The 22,697-nt window shown below is 39.8% G+C and overlaps 2 protein-coding genes across 3 annotated transcripts; one reads left to right on the top strand and one right to left on the bottom strand.

The window, feature by feature from the left end:
* The first annotated feature begins 27 nt into the window (after positions 1-27).
* hpn (hepsin) lies at positions 28-17,060 on the top strand. Its single transcript, XM_056381041.1, has 13 exons — positions 28-233; positions 1,043-1,230; positions 8,281-8,388; positions 8,549-8,590; positions 9,594-9,723; positions 9,816-9,935; positions 10,132-10,172; positions 10,523-10,688; positions 10,885-11,075; positions 12,354-12,449; positions 12,686-12,828; positions 13,130-13,294; positions 14,375-17,060. The coding sequence occupies exons 2-13, from the start codon at positions 1,194-1,196 to the stop codon at positions 14,417-14,419; spliced, it is 1,284 nt and encodes a 427-aa protein (XP_056237016.1). The 5' UTR covers positions 28-233; positions 1,043-1,193; the 3' UTR covers positions 14,420-17,060.
* On the bottom strand, positions 15,958-21,830 carry LOC130172354 (B-cell receptor CD22-like). 2 transcript variants are annotated; one of them, XM_056381039.1, is made up of 9 exons: positions 21,703-21,830; positions 21,200-21,535; positions 20,879-21,103; positions 19,454-19,738; positions 19,244-19,322; positions 18,867-18,897; positions 18,372-18,545; positions 18,172-18,281; positions 15,958-17,438 (listed from the first exon to the last, which is right to left on the bottom strand). In XM_056381039.1, exons 1-9 carry the CDS (start codon positions 21,752-21,754, stop codon positions 17,378-17,380), a joined length of 1,353 nt encoding a protein of 450 aa, XP_056237014.1. In that variant the 5' UTR covers positions 21,755-21,830; the 3' UTR covers positions 15,958-17,377. The 2 variants fall into 2 exon arrangements, with proteins under 2 accessions (XP_056237014.1, XP_056237015.1); XM_056381040.1 differs by having other exon boundaries at positions 18,372-18,542.
* Positions 21,831-22,697: the final 867 nt, after the last annotated feature.

The raw sequence follows: 22,697 nt of genomic DNA, 5'->3' as shown, positions 1-22,697 counted from the left end.
TTTTCTTCTTTCTTCTTTGGGGTCAGTAACCTGTGAAGAGAGCAGAAAAGGATTTACTGAAAACTGGGATTTACCTGTGGTGGCGTGTTAACAGCACTGTCGCCTGTTTTCGACACCTAAGGTTATATTGCTTTGTAAAAAAAAAGAATTTAAAGCGGATTACAAATAAAGAAGATATATATTTTTTCATTAAAGAAGAAGGTCAAGACTCCACCTGCTGCAGGAAAAGACAGGTGAGTCACCGTAAGGCGACGTTAAGGCGAGTGTATTTCAGAAGTTCGTAGTTTTATGCAGACTCTGAAAAGAAAGTCTTAGGTAGTAGCCTAATTTTGGTTTGATCATAATCAGGCTGTGAGCTATGCTGCTTAAACCAACAAGCACCGTTTTGAATTTACATTTGTTTTTATCAAAATAAAGTAGTTCAACTTTATCATTTGTCCCAAGACATCTTGAGTTTAAATTAGCCTGATAGGTTCAATACTAAAGTGACACAAATATCATATCAGTAAACTGATGGCTTTAATGGCTTTTGCAATTTTAGGAGACAAAATATTTTCACTTAAATGACCAACTATAAGCTAAAGATACACCTCAACTCCAAGTAAGAAAGCTTTACAGGACTTAATGTCCTTCTGTTTGCAGTGCATTGAGTCTGGTAACTGGTTTAACCTTTGTCGATGGTTAATTAACCAACACATCCAGGTATCTGGACTAGAAACTTGTTTATACGAGATAAACAATGTCATTTCGTCTACTTACTTGATAATTTTGTATTTTCATTGTCAGTTTTTCAACTCGGGCTAAGACATTACACATTGAGATTGTCAGTAGACCTGGCTCTTGACTGGGTGGGTCTTGCACTGTAGGTCTATTCAATCAAATATTTAGGGCATTTTATTAGTAGTTAAAGTGAGTATTAGTATTATTATGAAATATGATACTGTTAGTAGATGGTGAAAGTAGTCTTCCTCTCACTTTATATAATATATTGTATTCAAATTGAATCTTATTTTTCTCCCTCTCTGTCGCTCCATTATCACAGGCTAAAGGGACTGTTGAGGGCTTATACCACCTGCCCTGAGGAGTCAAGGAGAGAAGGAAGGAAGGAAGGAAAGGAAGGAAAGACAGAAGGAAGGAAGGAAGGAAGGAGCTAGATCATCTTACTGTTGCCCCCTGCCTCCCATTGTATACAGATGTATGCTGAGAAAGTTGTAACAGAGGGGAAGATGGGTGAGTGTAAATTTTACATGCACTGTTGTTCTTGCTCTCTCCTACCCTTCCCTACCTACTGCACACACACACACACACACACACACAAACATGCATGGATTAAAATGCTGTGCTGGTCATGCTACAGCTCATGCTGCCGTCTCTGTGTATTTGGGACCAGACATCAGTCCACTTGACAGTTAACCATTAACAGGTTTGTTCGAAGTTGGCTGGCTGTCTCTCTGATGTTCTCCTGATTTATTTTTGAGGTTTGTCTTTCAGCTTGGAAAATATTTACTTAGATTGGGTGTAATATTTTCTTTTCATTCAATGAGATAAAGTCATAACCAAAGAGAAATGTGATAGTGATGTTGATAAGTAGGGCCAGAAATAGCTACAGTCGTTTACACCAAATAATATAAACCAAATGAATTTAACTACAACACATCATATTTACAGCAATAACAACACACTCTCCTGGCAGTCATTAACAAACAACTCACTGCACATCATCGCCAATATGAAGCTCTCTTACCTTATTGCAACACACTCCCAGCAGCATCATTGAAAACATTCAAATGAAACCAGAAAATCCACATCAGTCCTCCTGTTCGTTGGCATTAGCTGTAATGCAGTGTTGTGATGTTGAAGTGTTGGCCAAATATTTTTTCAGTTTTATGGCTCCTAATGAGTTAACTACAGATTATATGACGCTTTTATGGAGGGAAAGATAAGATTAGGTGTTGTATTTTACTGTTGCTGGAAAGCATTTGTTTCAGTATGAACTGTGAAACTCTGTTGGTGACACTTACAGAAATATGTTGCTGACATTTTCTTGTTGTGCTTTGAAAGCCTCTGTCTAGATTTTGGATTGATGTCAGACTTCTTTTTTTCAATAGTTCAAATATTAAAACTTTGTAGAGACAATACTGTAAACCCTACTAGACAACAGTGTAAGTACCCACCTGACATTTCAGGGCCAAATTGAGTGCTGATATAGTGAAGCCGGTAGTCTCCCTTTAAGTGAAGTTTTTAGTTGAAAGTTGATACCTCTGCATTTTCTGTCTCATCAGCAGGTCTTCTTGGTCATTGTGTCCGTTGTACTCTAACTTTCTGTGTTTGAATGTGGCCAGCTAGATGTTTGGTTTTTACAGCTTCTGTTGCCTGACTGAAGGGAGTCCACCCAGACGCAATGAATCAGACTGTGTCTTTGGTATGTGCATGTAATTACAAGGAAAACACAGACTATTCAAGGAGTGGCACATATGGTGTGGCTGTTTTTGTGTGTGTGCATAGATTAAGTGCGACATCATTTTCAGAAGCAAGCTGTATTTACCTTATTGTGACATGCTTATACACCAGGCATGTCCGAACAAGTACAGAAAACGCAAATATGTACACATACGCAAACGCTCACACAAACACTCTTTTTTTCTAATCAAGAGAATATTCACTGCACAGGGTGATTATGTTTACTTTTACTTTTTCGCCATGACACACACTACAAGTGTGAGTCATAGATTCTGCTGTGTCTTCTCTCTGTGTACGTGGGTCTACTTCTGCTTCATCCCACTCTTAGCACACCTATATACATAAAACCTTTGTAGTTTCTGTTTCCCATAGTCCAAATCTCTGTGCTTTTAAGAGGACAAAGGATAACACAGTGAATGCTGACTATGCAATGAGGTGTGCAGTTGGTCAGGAGACCTAATCAACATAAACCGAGCATATAAAAAAAAATACAAAGCTAGCTAGTTGAGATTTCATCTGTCAAATTAATTATTCCCAGATCAGGAATGAACTCTCATAGTTAACTTTACGCCAACACACACAACAACTATTATGTGCTATGGAAGAAATATTGTGCTACATGTCAAAAGATGTATCCCTGAACAAAGTATCCACTGATGAAAACTGTGTGATACAGCTGGAAATTCTGGAAAAACTTAGTAAGCAGACCTTAAGGTAAAATTGTTTAGTCAAGTCCACCTACAGTATATGACTAATACTCCTAAAATAGGAGGTCCAGAAGGTTTTCCACAGAGAAATAGCCTTTTACTAAAAATAGACTTCTGTCTAAAAGCAATGACTTTGGAGAAGCTGTTTTAAATACAGAAAGTGTTGTTGATCCATTTTCATGTGTTTCTCTCCACTGTGGTATGGGGAGGGCCACATATCTCATCTGGTATACAGCTGCTTCTTTTCACCCACAGTGAGGTGGGCGTATAGTATGTAAGGCTAAGGGTATCCCTCCCAACATCCTACAGTAAGAGAAATTACTCACTCAACCTTTTCCACTCTGCTGTATCTGGCTGGTAATATGACTCATGGATGAGGATAGAAATAACCCAGAAAATGTATGTATGTAGAGTATGATTCATTCTTACCTTTCATGCCAGCTTATTTACCATGACAACGAATTAGCCAGTAACACTGTGGGTCAGCCCTAAATGTTGTATTGTGAAACATCCATGATGTACAACAACAGTGATGCACTGTAACACTTTTCTTCAACTTTTAATGACACTGGTCTAAGAGAAACTTTTGTTCATACTGTAGATAATATGTTTTGATCAGGCTGTTAAATTGCAATTTCTGTTTTGAACCAATAAGTTGTACATGAACGAGAACTCTTGTGTGACTTGTCAGACAAAAATATTGTATGAGAATTTCAAACAAAACTAGAAATTACATTTCTTGGAGAAAATAAGTGTGGATGCTTAACGCTGAAGGAAATTGTCGGTCTTGATTGGCTGAAATAACAACTGAAAGGCAAAATCAAAACTTGAAAACCGAAAGCTGAATAAAACTGCACATTCATTGGTGAAAATGGCCGAAGCAATGCTTTAAAATTACTAAAAAAGAAATTGGAAGCTGAAAGCACAAAGAAATTGCTGAAGCTACGCCAAAAATGGCTGATAATCGTGTAGTCATGGTGGAGTTGAAAAAGCCTGAAAAGTCTGAAAATGCTGACATTTTAACTTCATTATCTGAAGAAATTTGCTAAGGCAAAGCTGAAAATGGCTGAAAAGACAGCTGAATTGCAAAATTAAAACTTAGTAGCTGAAAATTCAGTTACATTAGAAGGTGAAAGCTGAAGGAAATAGCTGAATGCTACAATGCTGACAAATGACTGAAATATGAGCTGAACTATTCGAAAAGCCTGAAATGCATTGCATTGCTTTACTGACAATCCTGCAAGTTAAGGTGTGAGGTGTAGTCACAGAGTTAGAAACTGAAGTCAATACAACATATGAAATATAAACCTAATAGCACTCACACACAATTAGTAGAACTGTGCTACATAACCTAGATAAAGTTAATACAACACCCACTCTGGGACAGTGCTTAAACACTAAGTGCTTGTCAGTTCTCTTTTATTGTTGTCAAAATTATATCTGTTTTCAAAATTAACTACACTTTAAACTTAATCCTCTTTCACAACCCTGTCTTTTATGGAGATCTACTTTATTTGTATTATATATATAACTCACAATTGTCTATCAACTTTTACTACCCGCTGTACCACAGTAGTTTCAGAAGAATCCTGCCTCCTAAAAACACATATACAGACACACATACACACAGGTGAAGGTGGGCTCAGGTAGAAATGGAAACAATAGAGTTCTTGTTCTGCCCTGCTGTGTGGGGGTAAGAGAGAAGGAAAGAAAGAGGAAGAAAGGAGTTTCAGAACAGGGGGGTGGGCAGTACCAGCGTGGGTGCTGTAGCTGAGGTGTGTGTAGGAAACTTTGGGGTATTTCCTGGAAACCATTATCTAAGGGCATGAGCAAAAGTCTGGAGCATCTCTCTGATGATGTCCCGAGGATGTCTGACATTGATCAGATACTCACTATGTTAATTTTTTTTTGTTTTCTGCCGGAATTTTCTCCATCTTTCTCTGGGTCTCTGTTAATTGCAGTTTTACAATCTAAGGGACAATACCACCATTATCATGCTGACTGGAGGTTTGTACGGGAAGCCCAAGGAAGGGAGGGAAGCGAGGACAGGTACGGAAAGGGAGGCCTAGCAGACATGAGGCACAAAGAGGGGAGTAGAGGCAGGAGAGAGATGGGCAGAGAGGAAGGAAATGAGAGGTGGGGAGTTTCCTGTCAAGGGACAGGTAGAGTTGGCCATGGAAAGGTTATGGTGTAGAGCGAGAGAGCAGACGTGAGGAGACAGCTGAAAAGAAGGTTGAGGTCTCTGGAGTAGCAGGGCTGCACAACTATGACGTTTGACAACAATGTAGAAAGGAAGTGTGGGATATGTGGTATTTATATGTATTTGCCCACTCACTTGTAGCTGTGTTATTTTATAAATAATAGAAACTTTATTTTGTATCTTCACAGATACCCAATTCAATTTAATGCATTTTGTTTTAATTGTTATAGTTTAATGATTTTAAATGGAGTTTTTTAGGGAACGTTTTATTCTTTTTGGATAGGCTACTGTGATTTTGATATATTTGGTATATATTATAGTTAGATGATTTGGCAGTTGTACCCTGATAGTAAAGCCACTGAAGACCAGCAAAGTTATTCTTGTTTCTTTTATTCTTTCAGAATAAAAGCACCCTCTTAAAATATATCCAGTGTGATTCGTAGGTGCAACATCAGCAACTGTGGGACCAAGCAGTGTCAGTGGTTCTGTACAATACTGGATCCATGTCAGTGTTTGTGTTGTTTTCTTCCACAGATCAAGACAAAGGAGTTGGCAACAGTGCAGCATTGTTATTGTTCTACACCTCCTATCTTAAAAGATTAAACCCCTTCCCTATGAACATTTACATTTAAAGCAAATGAGAGAGATAGAGGTGTGACTGAGGAGGGAAAATGTTGAAGAGAGACAAAGGCAGGAAGGAAACTAGGCATGTTGCATGTTTTCTCTGATTTGATAGGCAACACTCAGTATATCAAGCTGCACACAGAGGGACAGTTTTACTACTTTACTTTTACTATTACAATCCTGACTTTCTCGTGCATTTGGTGAACAGAACATCTGCTAAAAGTCACGCTTTTCTTGCTTTTCTGGAAAAAATTGCTTTTGACACAGGCTGTAAATACCAGGTCATTAATGTGTGGTTGTATACATAGCTGTTTTTCACTGGACACATTTTGACATCTAGGACTGTAGGAAAAGCACAGGTGTAAATAATAAAATGAATGTCTAAATGCCAATTAGCTACTTCAGTTTCAGGTTTTGTTCACTGATTCATTGTTGTGACTTAATGGGACACCCGAATATAACAAACCCATCGTTAATGTTAGTAGCAACACCGGCACTTTTCCTGCTTGTATAATTCAAAATGTCTGATGTGAAAATGATCCATTTTCCCGTTAGTTTTGTTGCACCTGCTTTAGTGCATTTAGAACAAAATCTGCTTCCTATTCATGTCTGTTTGAAAGATGGTGAGACACACAAATTGACCCCTCTTCTTCACTTCATTCCACTCCAGAGTAATCTCCATTGTCCAGCTAGGTTGAAAGATGGGGTGGTTTTGACCTCTCATTCAGGAGTTAATGTTGGTTTACATTCTTGTTTCATGGCCACGAGAGTTTTTTGTTGACTGCTGTTGTTAGCCATCTAGCCATGCTAGCCCCTGCAGGTAATGCTTACAACCCGACCTATGCATTTTCCTGTCCCCTCCTGCTTGTGTCTACACCATGTGAGTTCATTTTGCCTGATTTGCTTTGACAGCACCATCAGAGTGGGACAACTCATATCTTTATCATTCTTATAAGCGTTTGGACTTTGGTGAAATCGTAAATTTCATCAGAGCTCCACCCAGCTTCCACCAGAGCAGAGGTCTCATCAGGCATGATAACTGAGACACTTGTGTGGCTGTGCAGGGCCTTTAAAGAGAAAGATTCATCAACAGAATCAGCTGGTTTGGAGGCTGTTTTTATTCATGTACTGTTGTGGTTGGCGACCACATTAAGATTTTAGTGGGCAACAGCTAAGGCCCTCTCTTATTAGTAGTCAAGATTTACAGCTTTTTGTTCTGATTTAATGTGTCTGTGTCAAGAAATGTAACCATAGCCTCCTGCTTTTGTCTGCACTGTTACTCTAGCTTTGATGATGATGAAGATAATCATCTGTCGAGTAAAATGTTTTGGGGTGGGAAGTGAAATGAGCTGAGCTGTGTTCAGTGATAAGGAACGAGGCTGGCAGGCGAGCATTTCACAAAAAGAAGATTTTTATGTTCAGTAACCCTAAATCAATCCTCTCCTCCATATTTAGATATCTTACAAAAGAGAAACACGATAATGAAATATCAGTGGACAGGGAACAGCCAATGGTAACTATAAGACTAATTTTAGCTCTGTACCGTTATTACCAAGTAAGTCATGACAGTGAACCAGCGTGCATGATACCAGGACACTGGCACACCTGACTGGATTTATTAATGTTAATGATTACAACTTTGTTTTTCATCCCATTACATGTCTGCAGTGAATAATGTGTATTAACTCTAAGCTGTGGGTCAGGTTGACAAACTGCTCAGAGCAGAGGATAACAGGGCACAAAGGGACACACTAAGATCAAGGCATGCATGTGCACACACATACTGCATGTGCACGCGGGACAGACATGGCACTATATCCCAGTTTAAGAGTTTGTTCTTGCTTTGTGGAGAAATGCTAGACTTTAGACTATTGATCTAATCAGTGTCATTTGTACTTTTCGGTCTGTGCCAGGAAAATGTGCTGTATGCCCCTTCACACTGGGACACTGAGCTGAAACTGGTCATTTTGCTGATGTTTGTTATCGGGTGGTTGAGAGATCACATACCAGCAGTCTGAACTTTTGCCGTGTATTATTTTGTCAAATATCTGCATGCATGAATGTCAGCAACAACACAGTTAACTGTAGTTCACTGTTACAATATTTACTCTTTTGATTTCATCACTTAATTCTTCTCTTCAGCCATCTGTGTTTGTTGGTATGATATGTAATATTAAAGGTTTGAGTGCTGCTGTGTCTGTGCACTGGCATGTACACATTCACGTGTGTGTCTCAGACCAGCTCAGTCCATATACACTGATGTGTGTATGTCTGTGTGTGTGTCTACAGGGAGCAGGGGAATCTCTCTGACCTGTGTGTTGACCCCCTGCCGGTTGATTGGGGTGTGTGTGACGCTGATGATCTTGGGAGCCATTGGAGCAGCCGTTTGGGCCGTAGGTTAGATCACATGCTCGTACACCCACAAACATATTTGATCACCGATATGTGTTGTTTCTGATATTTCAAGGTGCTTATGTTCTATTTAGTCTTTTGTTATTTGCTGTCATACGTTGCACTGACATAATAAATGCCTGCTGTTTTTATTACCCCTCTGTAGTTACGTATTGCACAATGGAGGAAGACACAGGACTGTATGATGGTGAGTACCAGAGGACATGCTGATGGTTTCAAATTCATCGATTTTTAATACATGGTCTTGCATCAGATTTTAACTTTAGGCATAATGATCTGGAAATCAAGCTATCAGCACTAAAATAAAACTTGATAGAAAACCACTTGGCTCCTCCCACCCCTCTCTCTCCCTGGTCCGCCCAGCTCTTCACCTACATCCCCACTGTTTGAGCCAATGCAGGAAACGGGAGCTTCCCTGTGAGTTAGCCATAGGGGCTTATACTAGCCATAAGCCTTGGTGTGAGAGACATAGTGAACTCAGGGACATCCCTCTTTATCTTCACCAATCTCTTGAAGACTCATCTCTTCAAAAAGCACCTCCTCTCCTACTACCTCTAACAACCTAACATGCCAAACTAGCACTTACAATGTACTTTCGGTGCACATCTTCACCTACTGTCCTTGCACTTTTTGAATAGATGTAGTACTACGGCACTGAAGGGTCAGTGATGTCGCTCAATAGTAAGTCGCTTTGGATAAAAGCATCTGCCAAATGAGTAAATGTGACGTAATGTAATGATTGACAGCCGTGAGCTCCCTTCCCTGACTATGGCCTTTTCTGATTGGTTAGAAGGGTGAGGCTTGCTCAAAAAATTCTGAAGGGGATAAATGTCTCTGCATTGCTGCCAAGCTGTTCAATGAGTCTGGGTCCCAGAAACACATCTCCACATTTGTGTTTTGAAGCATATTTCAACTAAAAATATTGGATAAAAGTTACAGACTGTAGCTTTAAGGAGGACACTGTTTGTTGTTTGTAGTTAGGCCTAGAAATCGTGATTCATTAGGGTGTGGATGCAGGATTTTCTTTGACAGGATTTTCTAAACCTTGATAGGGTAATGTCGCACTTTAATGAACAAACAATCTGATGATTACCTGTTTCTATAAGATTCATGTCCTGCTGCAGCTGTTTTCTGGAGTGTGAGGTATTTTACCACTTCTGTTAAAAGTAAACCCATATCATTCCCTGCAGTTCAAGTAAATTCTGCTGACCAGCGTCTCAGAGTCTTTGACTCCGCCCAGAGGAGGTGGCGTCAGGTGTGTTCCTCCTCAGCCAATGAACTGCTGGCTAGCATCAGCTGTGAAGAAGTGGGCTTCGTCAGGTAAGATATTTTTTACAATTAAATCTCAGTGTCACTCAGTGTGAGTGTAGTGTTATACAGGACTAATGTGCATGTGTGTGTGTATGTTTTAGTGTGGTGAATTACTCGGTCACATCTGTGCCAGAAGCCAGTGGAGATGGTGGAGAGTTCTTCTGTGTCAGACAGGAAGAGCTCAGCTACGGCAAGAAGATTAAAGACTCATTGTTCCCATGGTAACAAACACCTGTCTGTTTAATGCTGCACCTGTCTTACAGCAGTCTGACCTTGTTCTACACTGTCCTCTCTGTTGCTCTTTGTCATTTCTTTCAGCTGTCTCCTCAGTTAACATGGAGAGAAGCTGAACAGAAAGTTAATTTGAATGTTTCCTGTGAGTAACTCTTTCTGTCTTTGTCTTGTCTTGTCTTTCAGTGACTGTGAGAGCAGGGAGGTTCTCACACTGTTGTGCCAAGGTAAGCTGTGAGCTCAGTGAGCTGACACACTGACACACTTTATAGTCTGACATCTTACACCCACCTCTCATCTTTTCCACATACTGGGCTTCTAATCCTTCCTCACACTTTATTATTTTTGCTTCTTATTCTTTCATTTTTGTTCTTCACAGCCCACAATCTTCCTTTGAATATCTCACGTTTATTTATTTAGATTTTTACGTCTCAGATTTTATACTTTCACTCACCCATTTAAAATCTTGCAAACTCTGACTTTGGTCATTTTCTCTGTCTACATATATTTGGTATTTCAACAGTCAACTTATTTTCATCTCCCTCGTCTTTCCTCTCCATGACTCTCTCCTTGGCAGACTGTGGTAGACGTAGTTTTGCAGCAGACCGTATAGTTGGTGGTGTGGATGCCAGGCAGGGCAGCTGGCCTTGGCAGGTCAGCTTGCAGTATGATGGAGTTCATCAGTGTGGAGGATCCATCATCTCAAACCGCTGGATTGTCTCTGCAGCTCACTGCTTCCCCGAGTAAGTGACAGGGCTTGATTTGATACAGAAGTGAAAGCTAGGACATGCTCGACAAATGATCTTATTTAATGGGTTTTATGTCTTCAAGACGGTCTGACCAAAATGCATGCTGGTAATTTTTGAATAGAACTATGTTTATCTTTTTTGTGTGTATTTTACATCGTCGCTTCTTCCTCTGTCACTCTTTCCATGCTAGACGGTACCGCTTTGTTAACCGCTGGCGTGTGCTGCTGGGCTCCATTTACAATAAACCAGTCAACGCCAACGTGGCGGAGGTGAAGACCATCGTTTACCACAGCAGCTACCTGCCCTTTGTAGATGCTAACATTGATGACAACAGCAGAGACATCGCCGTTTTGGCTCTCACCCAACCGCTCACTTTCACTGGTAGGACACACAAAGGCAGACACACATCTTCATCAAATATGAAACAGACTCATCTGAACACACCTGGGCATTTGATTGCATGATAACAATGATTAGGAAGGAATAATGGCAGAGGAATGGAGACAGCCAGAGAGACGGAGAGAAGCAGTCATTATGGTAATTAGCCTGTTTTAGGTTTCTTGTTTCCTGTTCCTGTCAGCAGGACAAATGTTTTTTTATCAACATAGTTATGTCAGCACTGAACAGGATGTAATCACCAGTTGCTCTTGTTTCTGATCCTTTCTTTGTGTCCTGGACTCCTTTCATAAAAGATTAACACTTCAGTGATAAGAGGGCTACAGTAACTGAAACTCAACTTCATTTCTATAGCGCCTTTCATACAAACATGTAGCCCAAATTTTAATTTCTTTATGAAAATGCCAAGAGAACGTGCTGCTGTAATGTCCAGAGACAGTGTGGTCCACAGTTTAGAGGCATAGAAACAAAAAGCGGCCTCACTGGTACTTTTATGGGACAAAGAAGGAGCATTGAAAAGAAAGGTAGTTGAGTGTAGAAATGTGTATGATTTACACCATCATGTCATGGTTGTGTCCTTTTGTGCTGCAGAACTCATAATAGGACCGCTACAAGCAACGTTTCACTAGGTTATGTCTGACACCTAGTGTTTGGCATTCATAATTACAGCCACAGCACAGAGCTCACTGTGATGAAAATGAATAAAAAATAGTCTAAAGATAAATGTGTGTCTGCACAGTTTGCTATCTCAGTGTTGTTGCTAGAATCAGAAAAAATATGTGTTGTGAATGATAAGTTACCGATTTCACACAAATGTTTAATGCCTAATTTATTCGTAATTTCACCCTTGAATTAAACAACATTTTCAAGTTGTTTCTGTTTTACTCCATGTATAGATGACAATAAAAGCAAAGACATTACACATTTTAACTGTGATTGAGGAGAAGACAGGAGCTAACAAAAATGAAATCTACAATTTCAATTTGTTAATACTGTATATGCTAAGAACAGCCGTCTCAGTCTCTCTCACTGAAGGGCTCATTTTACAGTGACTCAATTCAAGAACATAATAGACTGGAACCCATTTATCTTCACTGTTACACATCATTCTTACAGTGTAGCAAGTGTCTCCCTGTTTGGACACATGTTGTAGTGGTTTCTAAGTAAAGTTTGGATGAGTGTGTGTGTGTGTGTGTGTGTTTGATGGTGCAGTGTTATTGTATATATGTTTGCTTATATCTTAATACATATGTTTGTGTGTAGAGTACATCCAGCCAATTTGCCTGCCAGCATATGGTCAGAGACTGATAGACGGGCAGATGGGAACAGTAACAGGCTGGGGAAACGTTGGATATTACGGTGAGTCTACACTCACAGCTGCACTGTAACACACTGCTGAAAATCATTAGTTTGAACATATCAAGAAACACTTCCAATTTAAACGTTGATCAGCATAGATACACAGTAAGGTGAAAATAGCTTGACTGAGTCTCTTCTATTGCAATAGTTGAAACGACAGAAGCTGGTACATATTGATATGTAAATGTTCTGCAGTATTGATGTTTTTACCTGTTTTTGATATTTTTCCCTCGCAGGTCATTTAGCAGATGTTCTCCAGGAAGCAAACGTCCCCATCATCAGTGACGCTGTCTGTAACGCTCCGGATTACTACGACAATCAGATCACCACCAGTATGTTCTGTGCTGGTTATGAGAAAGGAGGCACTGATGCCTGCCAGGTCAGAGTGCCCAGTGTTTATCTGTTCTGCTGCACCAATGCTGGCATGTTGGATTTCTAATCAGGAAACCATATTCTCTGATGTGTTCCCATGTGTGTGTCAACTTTGTTTAATCTGTGTGTTTTTCTGATGTTGGTGTATGTCTATAATAAGACACCTACTGTATGTGTGCTCAGTGCATACGCCTGCTTGTTTGATATGTTATTACATTCCTACTTGCTTGAACTTTCTTTTTTAATGCTTGTCAAAAATTTACACTTATAATGTGTGTGTAAACTGCTTCCACCATGTGTGTTTTCAGGGAGACAGCGGCGGCCCCTTTGTGGCAGAGGACTGTCTGTCTAAGACCAGTCGGTATCGTCTGCTGGGGGTGGTGAGCTGGGGAACAGGCTGTGCCATGCCAAAGAAACCTGGGGTCTACACCAGAGTGTCCCGGTTTCTGCCCTGGATATCTACTGCCATGAGGGTGAGAGACTGGGCTCTTTGTAGTTTATTGTGTTGTCATTATTGTCACAACCCGGGTCGTAAGGCCACGACAAAAGCAACAGCCAAACAGAAATTGTTTATTTAACAAACTGCGTTTTTTTTAAAATACATAACACAAAACACGGTAATCCATGGAGTGTGAATGTCAGTAGTGTATGATGTGTATGAGCATGGAGAGTGTGGGTAAGTGTTGCAAGTGCATAAAAACAAAGTAAAAGGAAACAACAAACAAAGAACAGAAGCATCCTGACTAAACAGCTTCCTGCAGGGAAGGTGAAAGAGAAGAAAACTGCTTGCAGCAGCCAGAGCTTTTATAGACAGGGACATCTGAAACACAGGCAGATAAACAGGCTGACAGGAAACGGCAGGGGTCGTCACATTAGATAGATAGATACTGTAGATAGATAGACAGACAGAAAGATAGACAGATACTTTATTCATCCTCTAGGGGAAATTCATGATTATCATCATTATGCTGTAATTGCTGTAATGTGAACTAAAGACATACAGATAATAGTGTCTCTGCTACGAAAGTGTGTTGACTGCCAATAACAGTCAGTTCCTGTTACTGTGGCCTGTTACTCTGGCATTCAGGTCAGCTATAAACCACTCACCACCAGTGTGTGGACGTTACACAGACAAATACAAGCCGCATGTGATCATATTCAGGTTGTGGAGTTGAATGAAAAGTACAGTCCACTTTCAAATGAAGCATTTTTCTGTTGTTTTCATTAACAAAAATATCAACTGGTTTATTAGCTGTAACACAGTAAAAGTCAAAGCATGTGGCATGGAAAAACAGAATCATCAATAGTGGCCAAGTTAGGACTTCCTGTCACCCACACACACAAACCCCGTGATTACTAAATTACAGAAACAAAATGTCTTAATAAAGTGTTGTTTCCTCACTTACTGCCAGAACAGGTCAGAGGCATTGAATTAAAGTTACATAAATGTTTCAAGACTGGAGTTAAAGCTTTAGCAGTACATGTGTAATTCCAACGTGTTACACACATTACAGACGTGTTCAACAATTTCTCTTCTCATCTCTCTCCTCTAGAACTATCACAACTCACCAGGGGTTCACAAAATGGCCCGGACATGAGATTACTGCGGCCATGTTTCTACTTTTTCTACACTTGGGTGACAGTACGGACAGATCCTGTAGATGTCAGTGAGGAGCGTTACAACAAGGGAAGGACAGCTGTGATGTTTCCCTTGTATCACGGTTTTAGATTCCTCTTCTTACCTAAAATGTTTTACTGAGGATTTAAATGATGCCAATATCGTACTCCTTAATAGGTACAGTCCCCACCATAAGTATTTGCACAGTTACACTTTCTTTTTGTTCTTCGGGCTCTTTGCTTCGGCGCATTCATTTTGAAATGATATAATAGATGTGACGTTAAAGTCCCAATTTGAGAAGGTTTACCTCAATATAGAAAGAACTAACTGTGTAGGTGATATTACCTTTTTAACACACCGCCAAAACTGCAAGGTTCAAAAGTAATTGGACACTTGGCTCCTAAAATGTGTGTGTTGTTTCAATGTTAGTTCATGCACAGAAACATCTCACACATTGCTCAGAGTTGAGAGCTGTCATTTAGATTGCAGTTGTGTTGTCTGTCAGTATGAGGAGCGCAGGTGTGAGTGAGCAAGTGATAATGAGAAAAGGAGAAATATATGAGAGACATTGAAGGCAGCTGGTTCAGCGAAATCAGCAGTTGGATACGCTTTTAAAAAAAGCAGGCGTGCACAAGAAAACTAGAACTTGGCGGACAACCTGGTGGGGGAAGGAGCACAAGACTTGTGGAAGAGCAGAGAATCATTTGCATGATGAAGAATTGACCTCAATGACTGGACAGCAGGTCAAGAAAGCTCTCCAGGATGTAGGCAGACATGTTTCCTTGTCACAGATCAAGAAAAGACTTCATGATCGGAACTGAAATTGCGGAGAAAACAGAGACAGCTCATGGCTCAAAGCCACCACCTCATCCGTCAAACACGGTGATGGTATGGCTGCCAATGGAACTGACACACTGACATTTATTGATTTCACTGCTGACAGAACAGGATAAATGCAGAGGTCCACTTACTCTGAATGTCCTTGACTGGCCGAGTCAGTCTGATCTCAGTCTGACTGAGCTGAAGTCCACATGGTGAAGACCAGACTGACCAGAGAGACTCTACAACAAGCAAGAGCTGAAGGACATACAAAGCATCTGCTGATGTCTTTGTATTGAAAATGATGTTTTTGTGTGACTTCATTTGTATTAGTCCAACTCCTTTTAACCCCTAACATTTGGGGACTGTGTATTTAAATGGCTATACCTTCCACACAGTTCTTTCTACATTTATGTAAACCTACTCAAATTAAAGCTGAAACTAGGAACTTTACTAATGGAAGTAGCCATTATTATATTTCAAATGGGCTGAAGCTCAGAGCCTGAACGACAAAAATGTGTAACTGTCCAGATACTTACAGTCTGAACTGTGTCCTATATCTACACAGATACACACAGACAGAGCTCTAAAAGTGACATCAAGTTTTAAACTCATGAGCAAAAGGTTATTGAGGTTGACTAACTTAGTTGTTATGAAGTCAAATTTTGATCAGAATCATGCCAGATGCCAGTTTTGTAAAATATAATGAGATTGTTTTTCTTCTATTTTATAGCTGCATACTTCTGCAGTGTTACCAGCTGTGAACTGAAAAAAAAAACAAGTTTAATGTATGCAAAGTGAATCAAGACTTGTAAAGGCTCAGGTTCATATTCAGTGTTCCAGATGTAATTACAAGGATTCATACAATCAGACTTAAATTCTTTATCTAGAGATTTTATCTACTTGAGTCACTTTCTTCAGACCTGGACTTCCTGCCACAGTGAGTGCAGACTGCACCGATGATTTGTAATGAAGATCAGTAAAGATCTTGTGCAACCTTGGCACATTCAGTACTTTAATATTGTGCAACACACACCAACAGGCAGACACAGATGTAGGATGTCAGTAACACATGAGTGATTCTCAATCAGCTTTATTTTGAAACATTACAGGACAGAACAAACTCTCATGTTGTAATTAAACTCTTACCTGTTATACACGCCATGTGTTTTTATATGTAGCCTGACTTTATCATGAATAATCATTTATACCTGATCTGTCTTTACTAAATTCCCATGTTAAAAATGGACTGGTGAAGATGATTCATATTCAAATCAGTATTTTGTTTTGTTTTGTAAATATTAGTCGTTGTCTTCTTTATGTAGATGTTTATGTCAGACATGTTACAGATGATCCACAGATCTTAACACCAAGAGTGCAATAACAACATAAATCATGTTCTCGTACAATATATCTTTCACTACATATTACAAAGACTTACCTGTGAGGACCTGTAGCTATCACTGAATCTGTGTCCTGCTTGAGGCCTGAATAAAGAACGGGATGTGAGCATTAATAACTTTATTCAAAATGAATTTGAACCCTTTCTAGCACCGATCTTTAGTTCTTGACTAAGGAGAATGTTATGTAAAGTCCGACATAGAAACCAGCCAAAAGCTGTAAGATTTACGCAAATGCATTTATAAAGGCTCACACTATCCACCACCATCTCCCCCTTTGAAACAAAATGAATGTACAGTTTGTACATCTATAGGAATTATGTGTACAAGAGAAATAAGTATTGTAAAATGTAAATTGTTGCATTGAGTATTGTATTGAAATAAAGCCTTAATTAAAAACAACTTGCCCCAATATCACAGTTATTCTTTATAGATTTTCTGTGCACTGTTACACTGTAGTATACAGTATCCCAAACACAATACAAAGGTATAAAGTCCGAAATTTGATGTTCAGGATTTTTTACTTTCGCTTTGGTTTATCAAAAATATACATTAGCCGACAATAAGTATTATTTTGCAAAGTATAAAAAAATTATAAATCAAAACACAAAAACACTAATATAAATAAATCATAAATATATAGTATAGTATACAAAAAGACATTTTCATCCCTTTGACAAACACTGGCTTGTTTTAAGACTGTCGCACTAAGATGTGGATCAGCTGGATTTAGCCACAGTAGCGTAGATCACAGAGTCGTTGCTCTCTCCTGCTTTGGACCTGAGGAGAAAATGATGGTGTTAGTACAGAGTATTCCTGTTCCTACACTGATGGCAGGTTAATAGCAGCTATGACGCCTTGCACCATATCCATATGCTTTAGCCAAGCATTGGTTTTATTCATAACTCTGTTTTATTGCTTCACAGAATAAACTGCAGTTTAAGTTGAGTATATTTATCATCTGTCGCTACCTCTGAGAACACTAAGGTCATGTCCTCCTGAATAATATTTCTGGGAATTTGTGTAATATTTAAATGGCCGCAGGCGGAGCTGACATTCTTTGGTAATACTGTGATATTACTCATGTTAATAATGACTAGATTAAATATCTTAAATGCAGGGAGATAAATGTTTACAGAGAACATAACTGAAAGGTTTTATTGGGTTTTCAGAGTGACGGCAAAGCAGTTTTGAGTCTGATTCAGAAGCGGTCTGACTCCATATAAAGTATAAAGTGAAAAATGTCATTAGTGGCCAATGAGTCAAAAATTTCTTCAGTTGTTTAGTTATTTTATACTGGGAAGGAATTTGAAATTGTAACCTCAGATATTACAAGAGGGAGTTTCCATTTTCAAGGTGTGGTCCTCTTGTGTTGTTTTGTAAGTTGTTAATGTAATACCGTACAGTAACAGTGACTAAAGGCTGCTGATATGATCTAAACTTGAGACAGTGAATACAAAGATGCAGTGATGCCACAGTACTATAATTTTCAATGTTTGGAAAGTAAACCCACCAGGAGTCTCGTGGAGCTCTGCTGTTGTTTGTGTGATGGCGGAGACTCTGGTTTCGGGGTTTGATGGTCACTGCTGAGTAGGTAACTTCAGCTTCATAAGAAGTGGGGACCTGAAGGGAGAGGAGAGAAGGGAATTTAATTCAAAATCTCATGTTATGTCCTTTTGTATTTGAACATTGATGTTTGTGCATCATATTTACATCATGTTCACAGCGTGAGCTCCTCTGTGAATGAGAAGCGATGTCCGGAGCGGCGGGAACAAGTGGAGGAGGGGATGGAAATGTGTGGATGTTGGCATAAACTGTGTCAGACTGATCTTCATTGGCTGATGAGCTTGAGCCTCTTCCACTGAGCCTGGAGTCTAATGCAGTCTGCTGGTGAGGAAATAACAAAAGTCAGATTAGGTTTTCTTCCACAGGTGCACTTTGGGTACTTTACTTCTGGCTCCACTAAAAACCGTGTTACTGTGAAACAAAGGAAAAAACACTACTGGAAAAATAATTCACTTCTTCAAATCTTGTCTTGGATCTTTGATAAAGCACAGGGACTGAAAATGAGATTTAAATTGTTTCTTGTTTACTGCTTGAATGGGAAAGTTCAAATTCCCCCAAATCTTAGCGTCACTGATGGTTAATGATAAGAGTTTGATCAGAGTCAGATCAGTTATTTTTGTGACTTCTTTTGGATGTACTCACCTTTTCCTCTGCACAGGTTCTCCGTTTCCTCCTGCCATATAAAAGACATCAAAAACCAAAATAAATCAGTCATGTGTTGGTGAGTTGGTGAATTGTTGCTCAACTTTGTGGCGTCACATTTCAGAGTTGTTCTGTAATGATGAAAAATAGCAGCTTGACACATTTTTACTGACCATCTGTGTTAGAGGTGAGCTAAAAACTAAGGGGTTAAAAGTGGCAACGAAGCAGAAATTTAAGATGACACACCCCCCCTCTCCTCAATACACATACACGTAGCCATGACAACACATCAAAAAACGTACACATCATGCAGAAAAACAGCTGAAGATACAACACAAAGATGCTAAAAGTAACGTCTGCATCATTCATTGACTCACCAGAACAAAAGAACAGCTATCACAAGTGCCACCCAAACAAAGGCTCCAACTCCAGCTAAGACTGGGAGGAGCCGGCTGCCTGAAGAGGAACACACAGTCCGGTGAGATTACTGTAGGTAGAAGCTGAAGCACGTCTGCTTTGTGCCACTTTAAAAACACCTCTGTTGGAGATAATGATTAATCTCCATAACTGTAAAAAGTGACACAAACCTTGCTCCTCGCTCGTCATGGTCAGCAGCACCTCTGTCGAGTTGTTCTCCCCCACACTGTTCCTGGCCTGGCAGAGGTAGAGTCCAGTGTGGGACGCCTCCACAGAGAGTAGAGTCAGCACCTGTCCTGAGCCCACCTGCAGCATGGAGCTGGAATAATCTGTCTTCTTGTACCAGGTGTAGTTGACTGCTGCAGGGTTTGCCACACTGCTGCAGGTCAGATTCACACCGCTGCTCTGGGCAACCTGTGGTGGATCTATTGAAACTGATAAGTTTGTCGGACGGTCTGAAAAAAAAGGAAAATGGCGTTTTTGATATTATTTTGTTTTATTCCTAAATGAGACAAGATAGATAAGTGGCTGTATTTTAGAGTTTTCTCAGATTTACACTTTCTTGTGAAACTTCAGGCCTTTTAGAAATCATCAAATGAAACAATGTGTGATGCAAAAATCTCTTGCTGGTTGAGATGCTCACAACTAAGACCATAGCCTGTGATTAGGGTTCATAATTACTTCATTAGGAGGAATCACAAACCCAAAACACTGGGGACCACTCAGCTAGAGGACGCTCATTTGGCTGGACTACCAAATTAATTATGCATTTTTTTGTTAATTACTTTGTCAATATTTTAGTCTTATGGGTTGAATTTTCTGCAGAAGTTGAAAATTTCTTGAAGTTGTGTATTTCATGAAAGATGGATTGAAATAATGAGGTATATATATCTCTTTGAATTAAAGTGCTCTGCAAATATGAGTCAGTATAAATACTTTTTATCAGCACTTCTCCTGAGTCTTTCACAGCGTCAGGACATTGTCCTGATAACAAACAGACAGGCAGACCAGGGTAATAATAAAACGAAGGAAGTTGTTCTATCAGGTAACTGAGCGTTTCCCTCTTGGAATGAATTGTCACTTGTTACTGTAAAGGGTGAACTCTTGACAACTCTTGAACATGGCATGAAAACTAGAGCACTTCTGTGTCTGCATTGTGTGCTTGTATCCACAGCATCAAGTCAGTGTAACTTCATCTCATCTCTCAACTCATCGTACTCACACTGGACATCAAGGTGAATCTCAGTAGAGTTAATCACGTCTTGGCCCCTCAAGCTGATATTATTCCAGGGTTACAGTAGCATGAAACAAATACATAACAATATTTCTAATATCTTCTCCCTCTGTTGGATGACAATACGGAGATCCATTTAAAAAATTTAAAATTTAAAAATTTTTCTGTCATCCCGATATGTCATTGGCACAGAGGCATTGTTAAAGACGGCTGAATCCCATTTAGCTGCCTCAGTGTCAGGTTCCTGTTTTGTTCTCACTGTCACACTGCCATGGCTTACTCAGACAAATGAGCAGAGTGGAGCCGTGTCTGCTGTTAAAAAAGCCCATGAATTGAGCTTCAGTGTTAATTGTTTACTTACATTGAACATTCAGAGCCACCAGGTTGGATGTGACTGTCTCTTGTCTCAGGACGGCGCAGTAATACCTCCCAGCATCCTCTCTTCTGGCCCGGAAGACTGGTTTTGGTACAAGTTGTCCATCTCTAAACCAGACAATGGTTGTAGGTGTGGAGCAACCTGACACACAGCTCAGGCTGACGTGGTCTCCCTCTGTCACAGTGCTCGGCTGTACAACAGCGGTTAACTCTGGTGCAGGAACAGAAACAGATCCACTTTACACATTTTTGCTAAAACCTTTTCAATTCATGAAAAATTTACATTATTCCATTATTTTGTTGTTACCTTTTACAGACAATTCAGCAAAGTTTCTACTTGTCCACCTGTTGCGTGTTGTAACAAAACTAAAAAAGTACGCTCCTTCATCAGCGTGTCGTACATTGTTGATTTCCAGATCACAGTTACCATGGTCGTCGCCCACATATCTGAAGTCTGGGGGTGTATGGAGTCTAGACAGGGGAACCAGACTCCACGCCCCAAAAATATACTGGGCTTTAGACCACCAACGTGACGTGACAGTATGATCGGAAGGGTAGTCATAGCTGCACTTTATAACTACTGATGTCCCTTTCAAAGCACACTGACTTTCAAAGATCACACTCCAGTATCCACTCCAAACACCTTTGGATGAAAATAAAGATACTTTCAGTTAAATTGTGTTGTAGCTCTAGTTCCCACAGGCACTGGTAACATCATATTAAATGTATTTAAAAGTTCTAAACAGAGATTGTGTAAGATCATCATAGAAATTTCCTGTACATTCAATTAAAAAGAGTATGTTTTCTTACCCGGCATAATAACCAGGATCATCAGAATCTGACCCTCCATTATGAAAATCATCCTGGAACACGATGGTTCAAGACACAGGTCAATACTCTCAGGCTGTGGACAACAAAATGTCAAAAAAAGTACCAGTGTTTAAAAGTTTTAAGTACTCACCAGCTCAAGCAAATTGTCATATTGCTAATTCATGAAATGTTTTTATGGAATGAAAAGCAGAAGTGGGAGGATTTCCCGACCCTGCTTCCTCTCCTTATAACATATCACATGTTGAGAGCGCTGATCACATCAAGTTATACAGCCTGCAATAACACCATAAACATGAGGTGTGAGGGATGTGAGGAAACAAGACTGTGACAATCAGATGCCACAGACACAGCAGGCAACACAGTACAGTGTACAGTATGTTCAGGTTCCAGCAACACACAGCTGTCACCACACACCAAAGTGACTCTTGCACAAGCTGAGGAGGGTGAAGCGTCACCGAGGACTCTGCTGGAAATTTACTCTGTTTCTTGCTCCATGCCAAATGTTCCATGGTCTGTGTGGCAGATGTTAATTCACCTAAACGTTTCAGATTTGTGAGCATTAAACATGTAGATTCAGATAAACTGACAATGCAGTGAAACACTCAATGCAATGATCTCAATACTCAGTGTAATGGATAAATGACTGCAACCTGGGGGGACAAATAAAAACTGTGGGTTCAAACAGATGACTGCAACGTCATTAAATATAATGCCTAAATATTATTTTATTGTGTTTTATCATAGTTTTTACCACATTACCGTATGAATGTATCCATTGTAGCTTCAAGTCAAGTGAGGAAATGTCACAATATGTAATTATGACACCTTCACAGTTCAGCAACATGTGGCAAGAGCGAGCTTAGATGATCAACATAATAGTGGAAATTCTCAAATATATAGTGGGATATTACAGTCCACAGTCCCTCGTCTGGAATGATGAAATTATCACTTGGGTTGTGATGCCCTCACAGTGT

The sequence above is a fragment of the Seriola aureovittata genome, chromosome 7 (assembly GCF_021018895.1).
Source record: "Seriola aureovittata isolate HTS-2021-v1 ecotype China chromosome 7, ASM2101889v1, whole genome shotgun sequence".
Classification (NCBI taxonomy): Eukaryota; Metazoa; Chordata; class Actinopteri; order Carangiformes; family Carangidae; genus Seriola; species Seriola aureovittata.
Note: the sequence above shows the minus strand (reverse complement) of the source record. Positions and strands in the feature narration are given on the sequence as shown.

Bases quoted from the DNA above. Each gene is read 5' to 3' on its own strand.
- LOC130172354 (XM_056381039.1), bottom strand. From the start codon at position 21,754: ATGATTTTCATAATGGAGGGTCAGATTCTGATGATCCTGGTTATTATG. The intron at 19,739-20,878 runs GTAAGTAAACAA...CTTTTTTTTCAG, and splicing joins GGTGGCTCTGAATGTTCAAT to ACCGTCCGACAAACTTATCA. The intron at 18,282-18,371 runs GTAAATATGATG...CTCTCCCTTCAG, and splicing joins GCTCACGCTGTGAACATGAT to GTCCCCACTTCTTATGAAGC.
- hpn (XM_056381041.1), top strand. From the start codon at position 1,194: ATGTATGCTGAGAAAGTTGTAACAGAGGGGAAGATGG. The intron at 11,076-12,353 runs GTAGGACACACA...GTTTGTGTGTAG, and splicing joins CCAACCGCTCACTTTCACTG to AGTACATCCAGCCAATTTGC. The intron at 12,450-12,685 runs GTGAGTCTACAC...TTTCCCTCGCAG, and splicing joins GGGAAACGTTGGATATTACG to GTCATTTAGCAGATGTTCTC.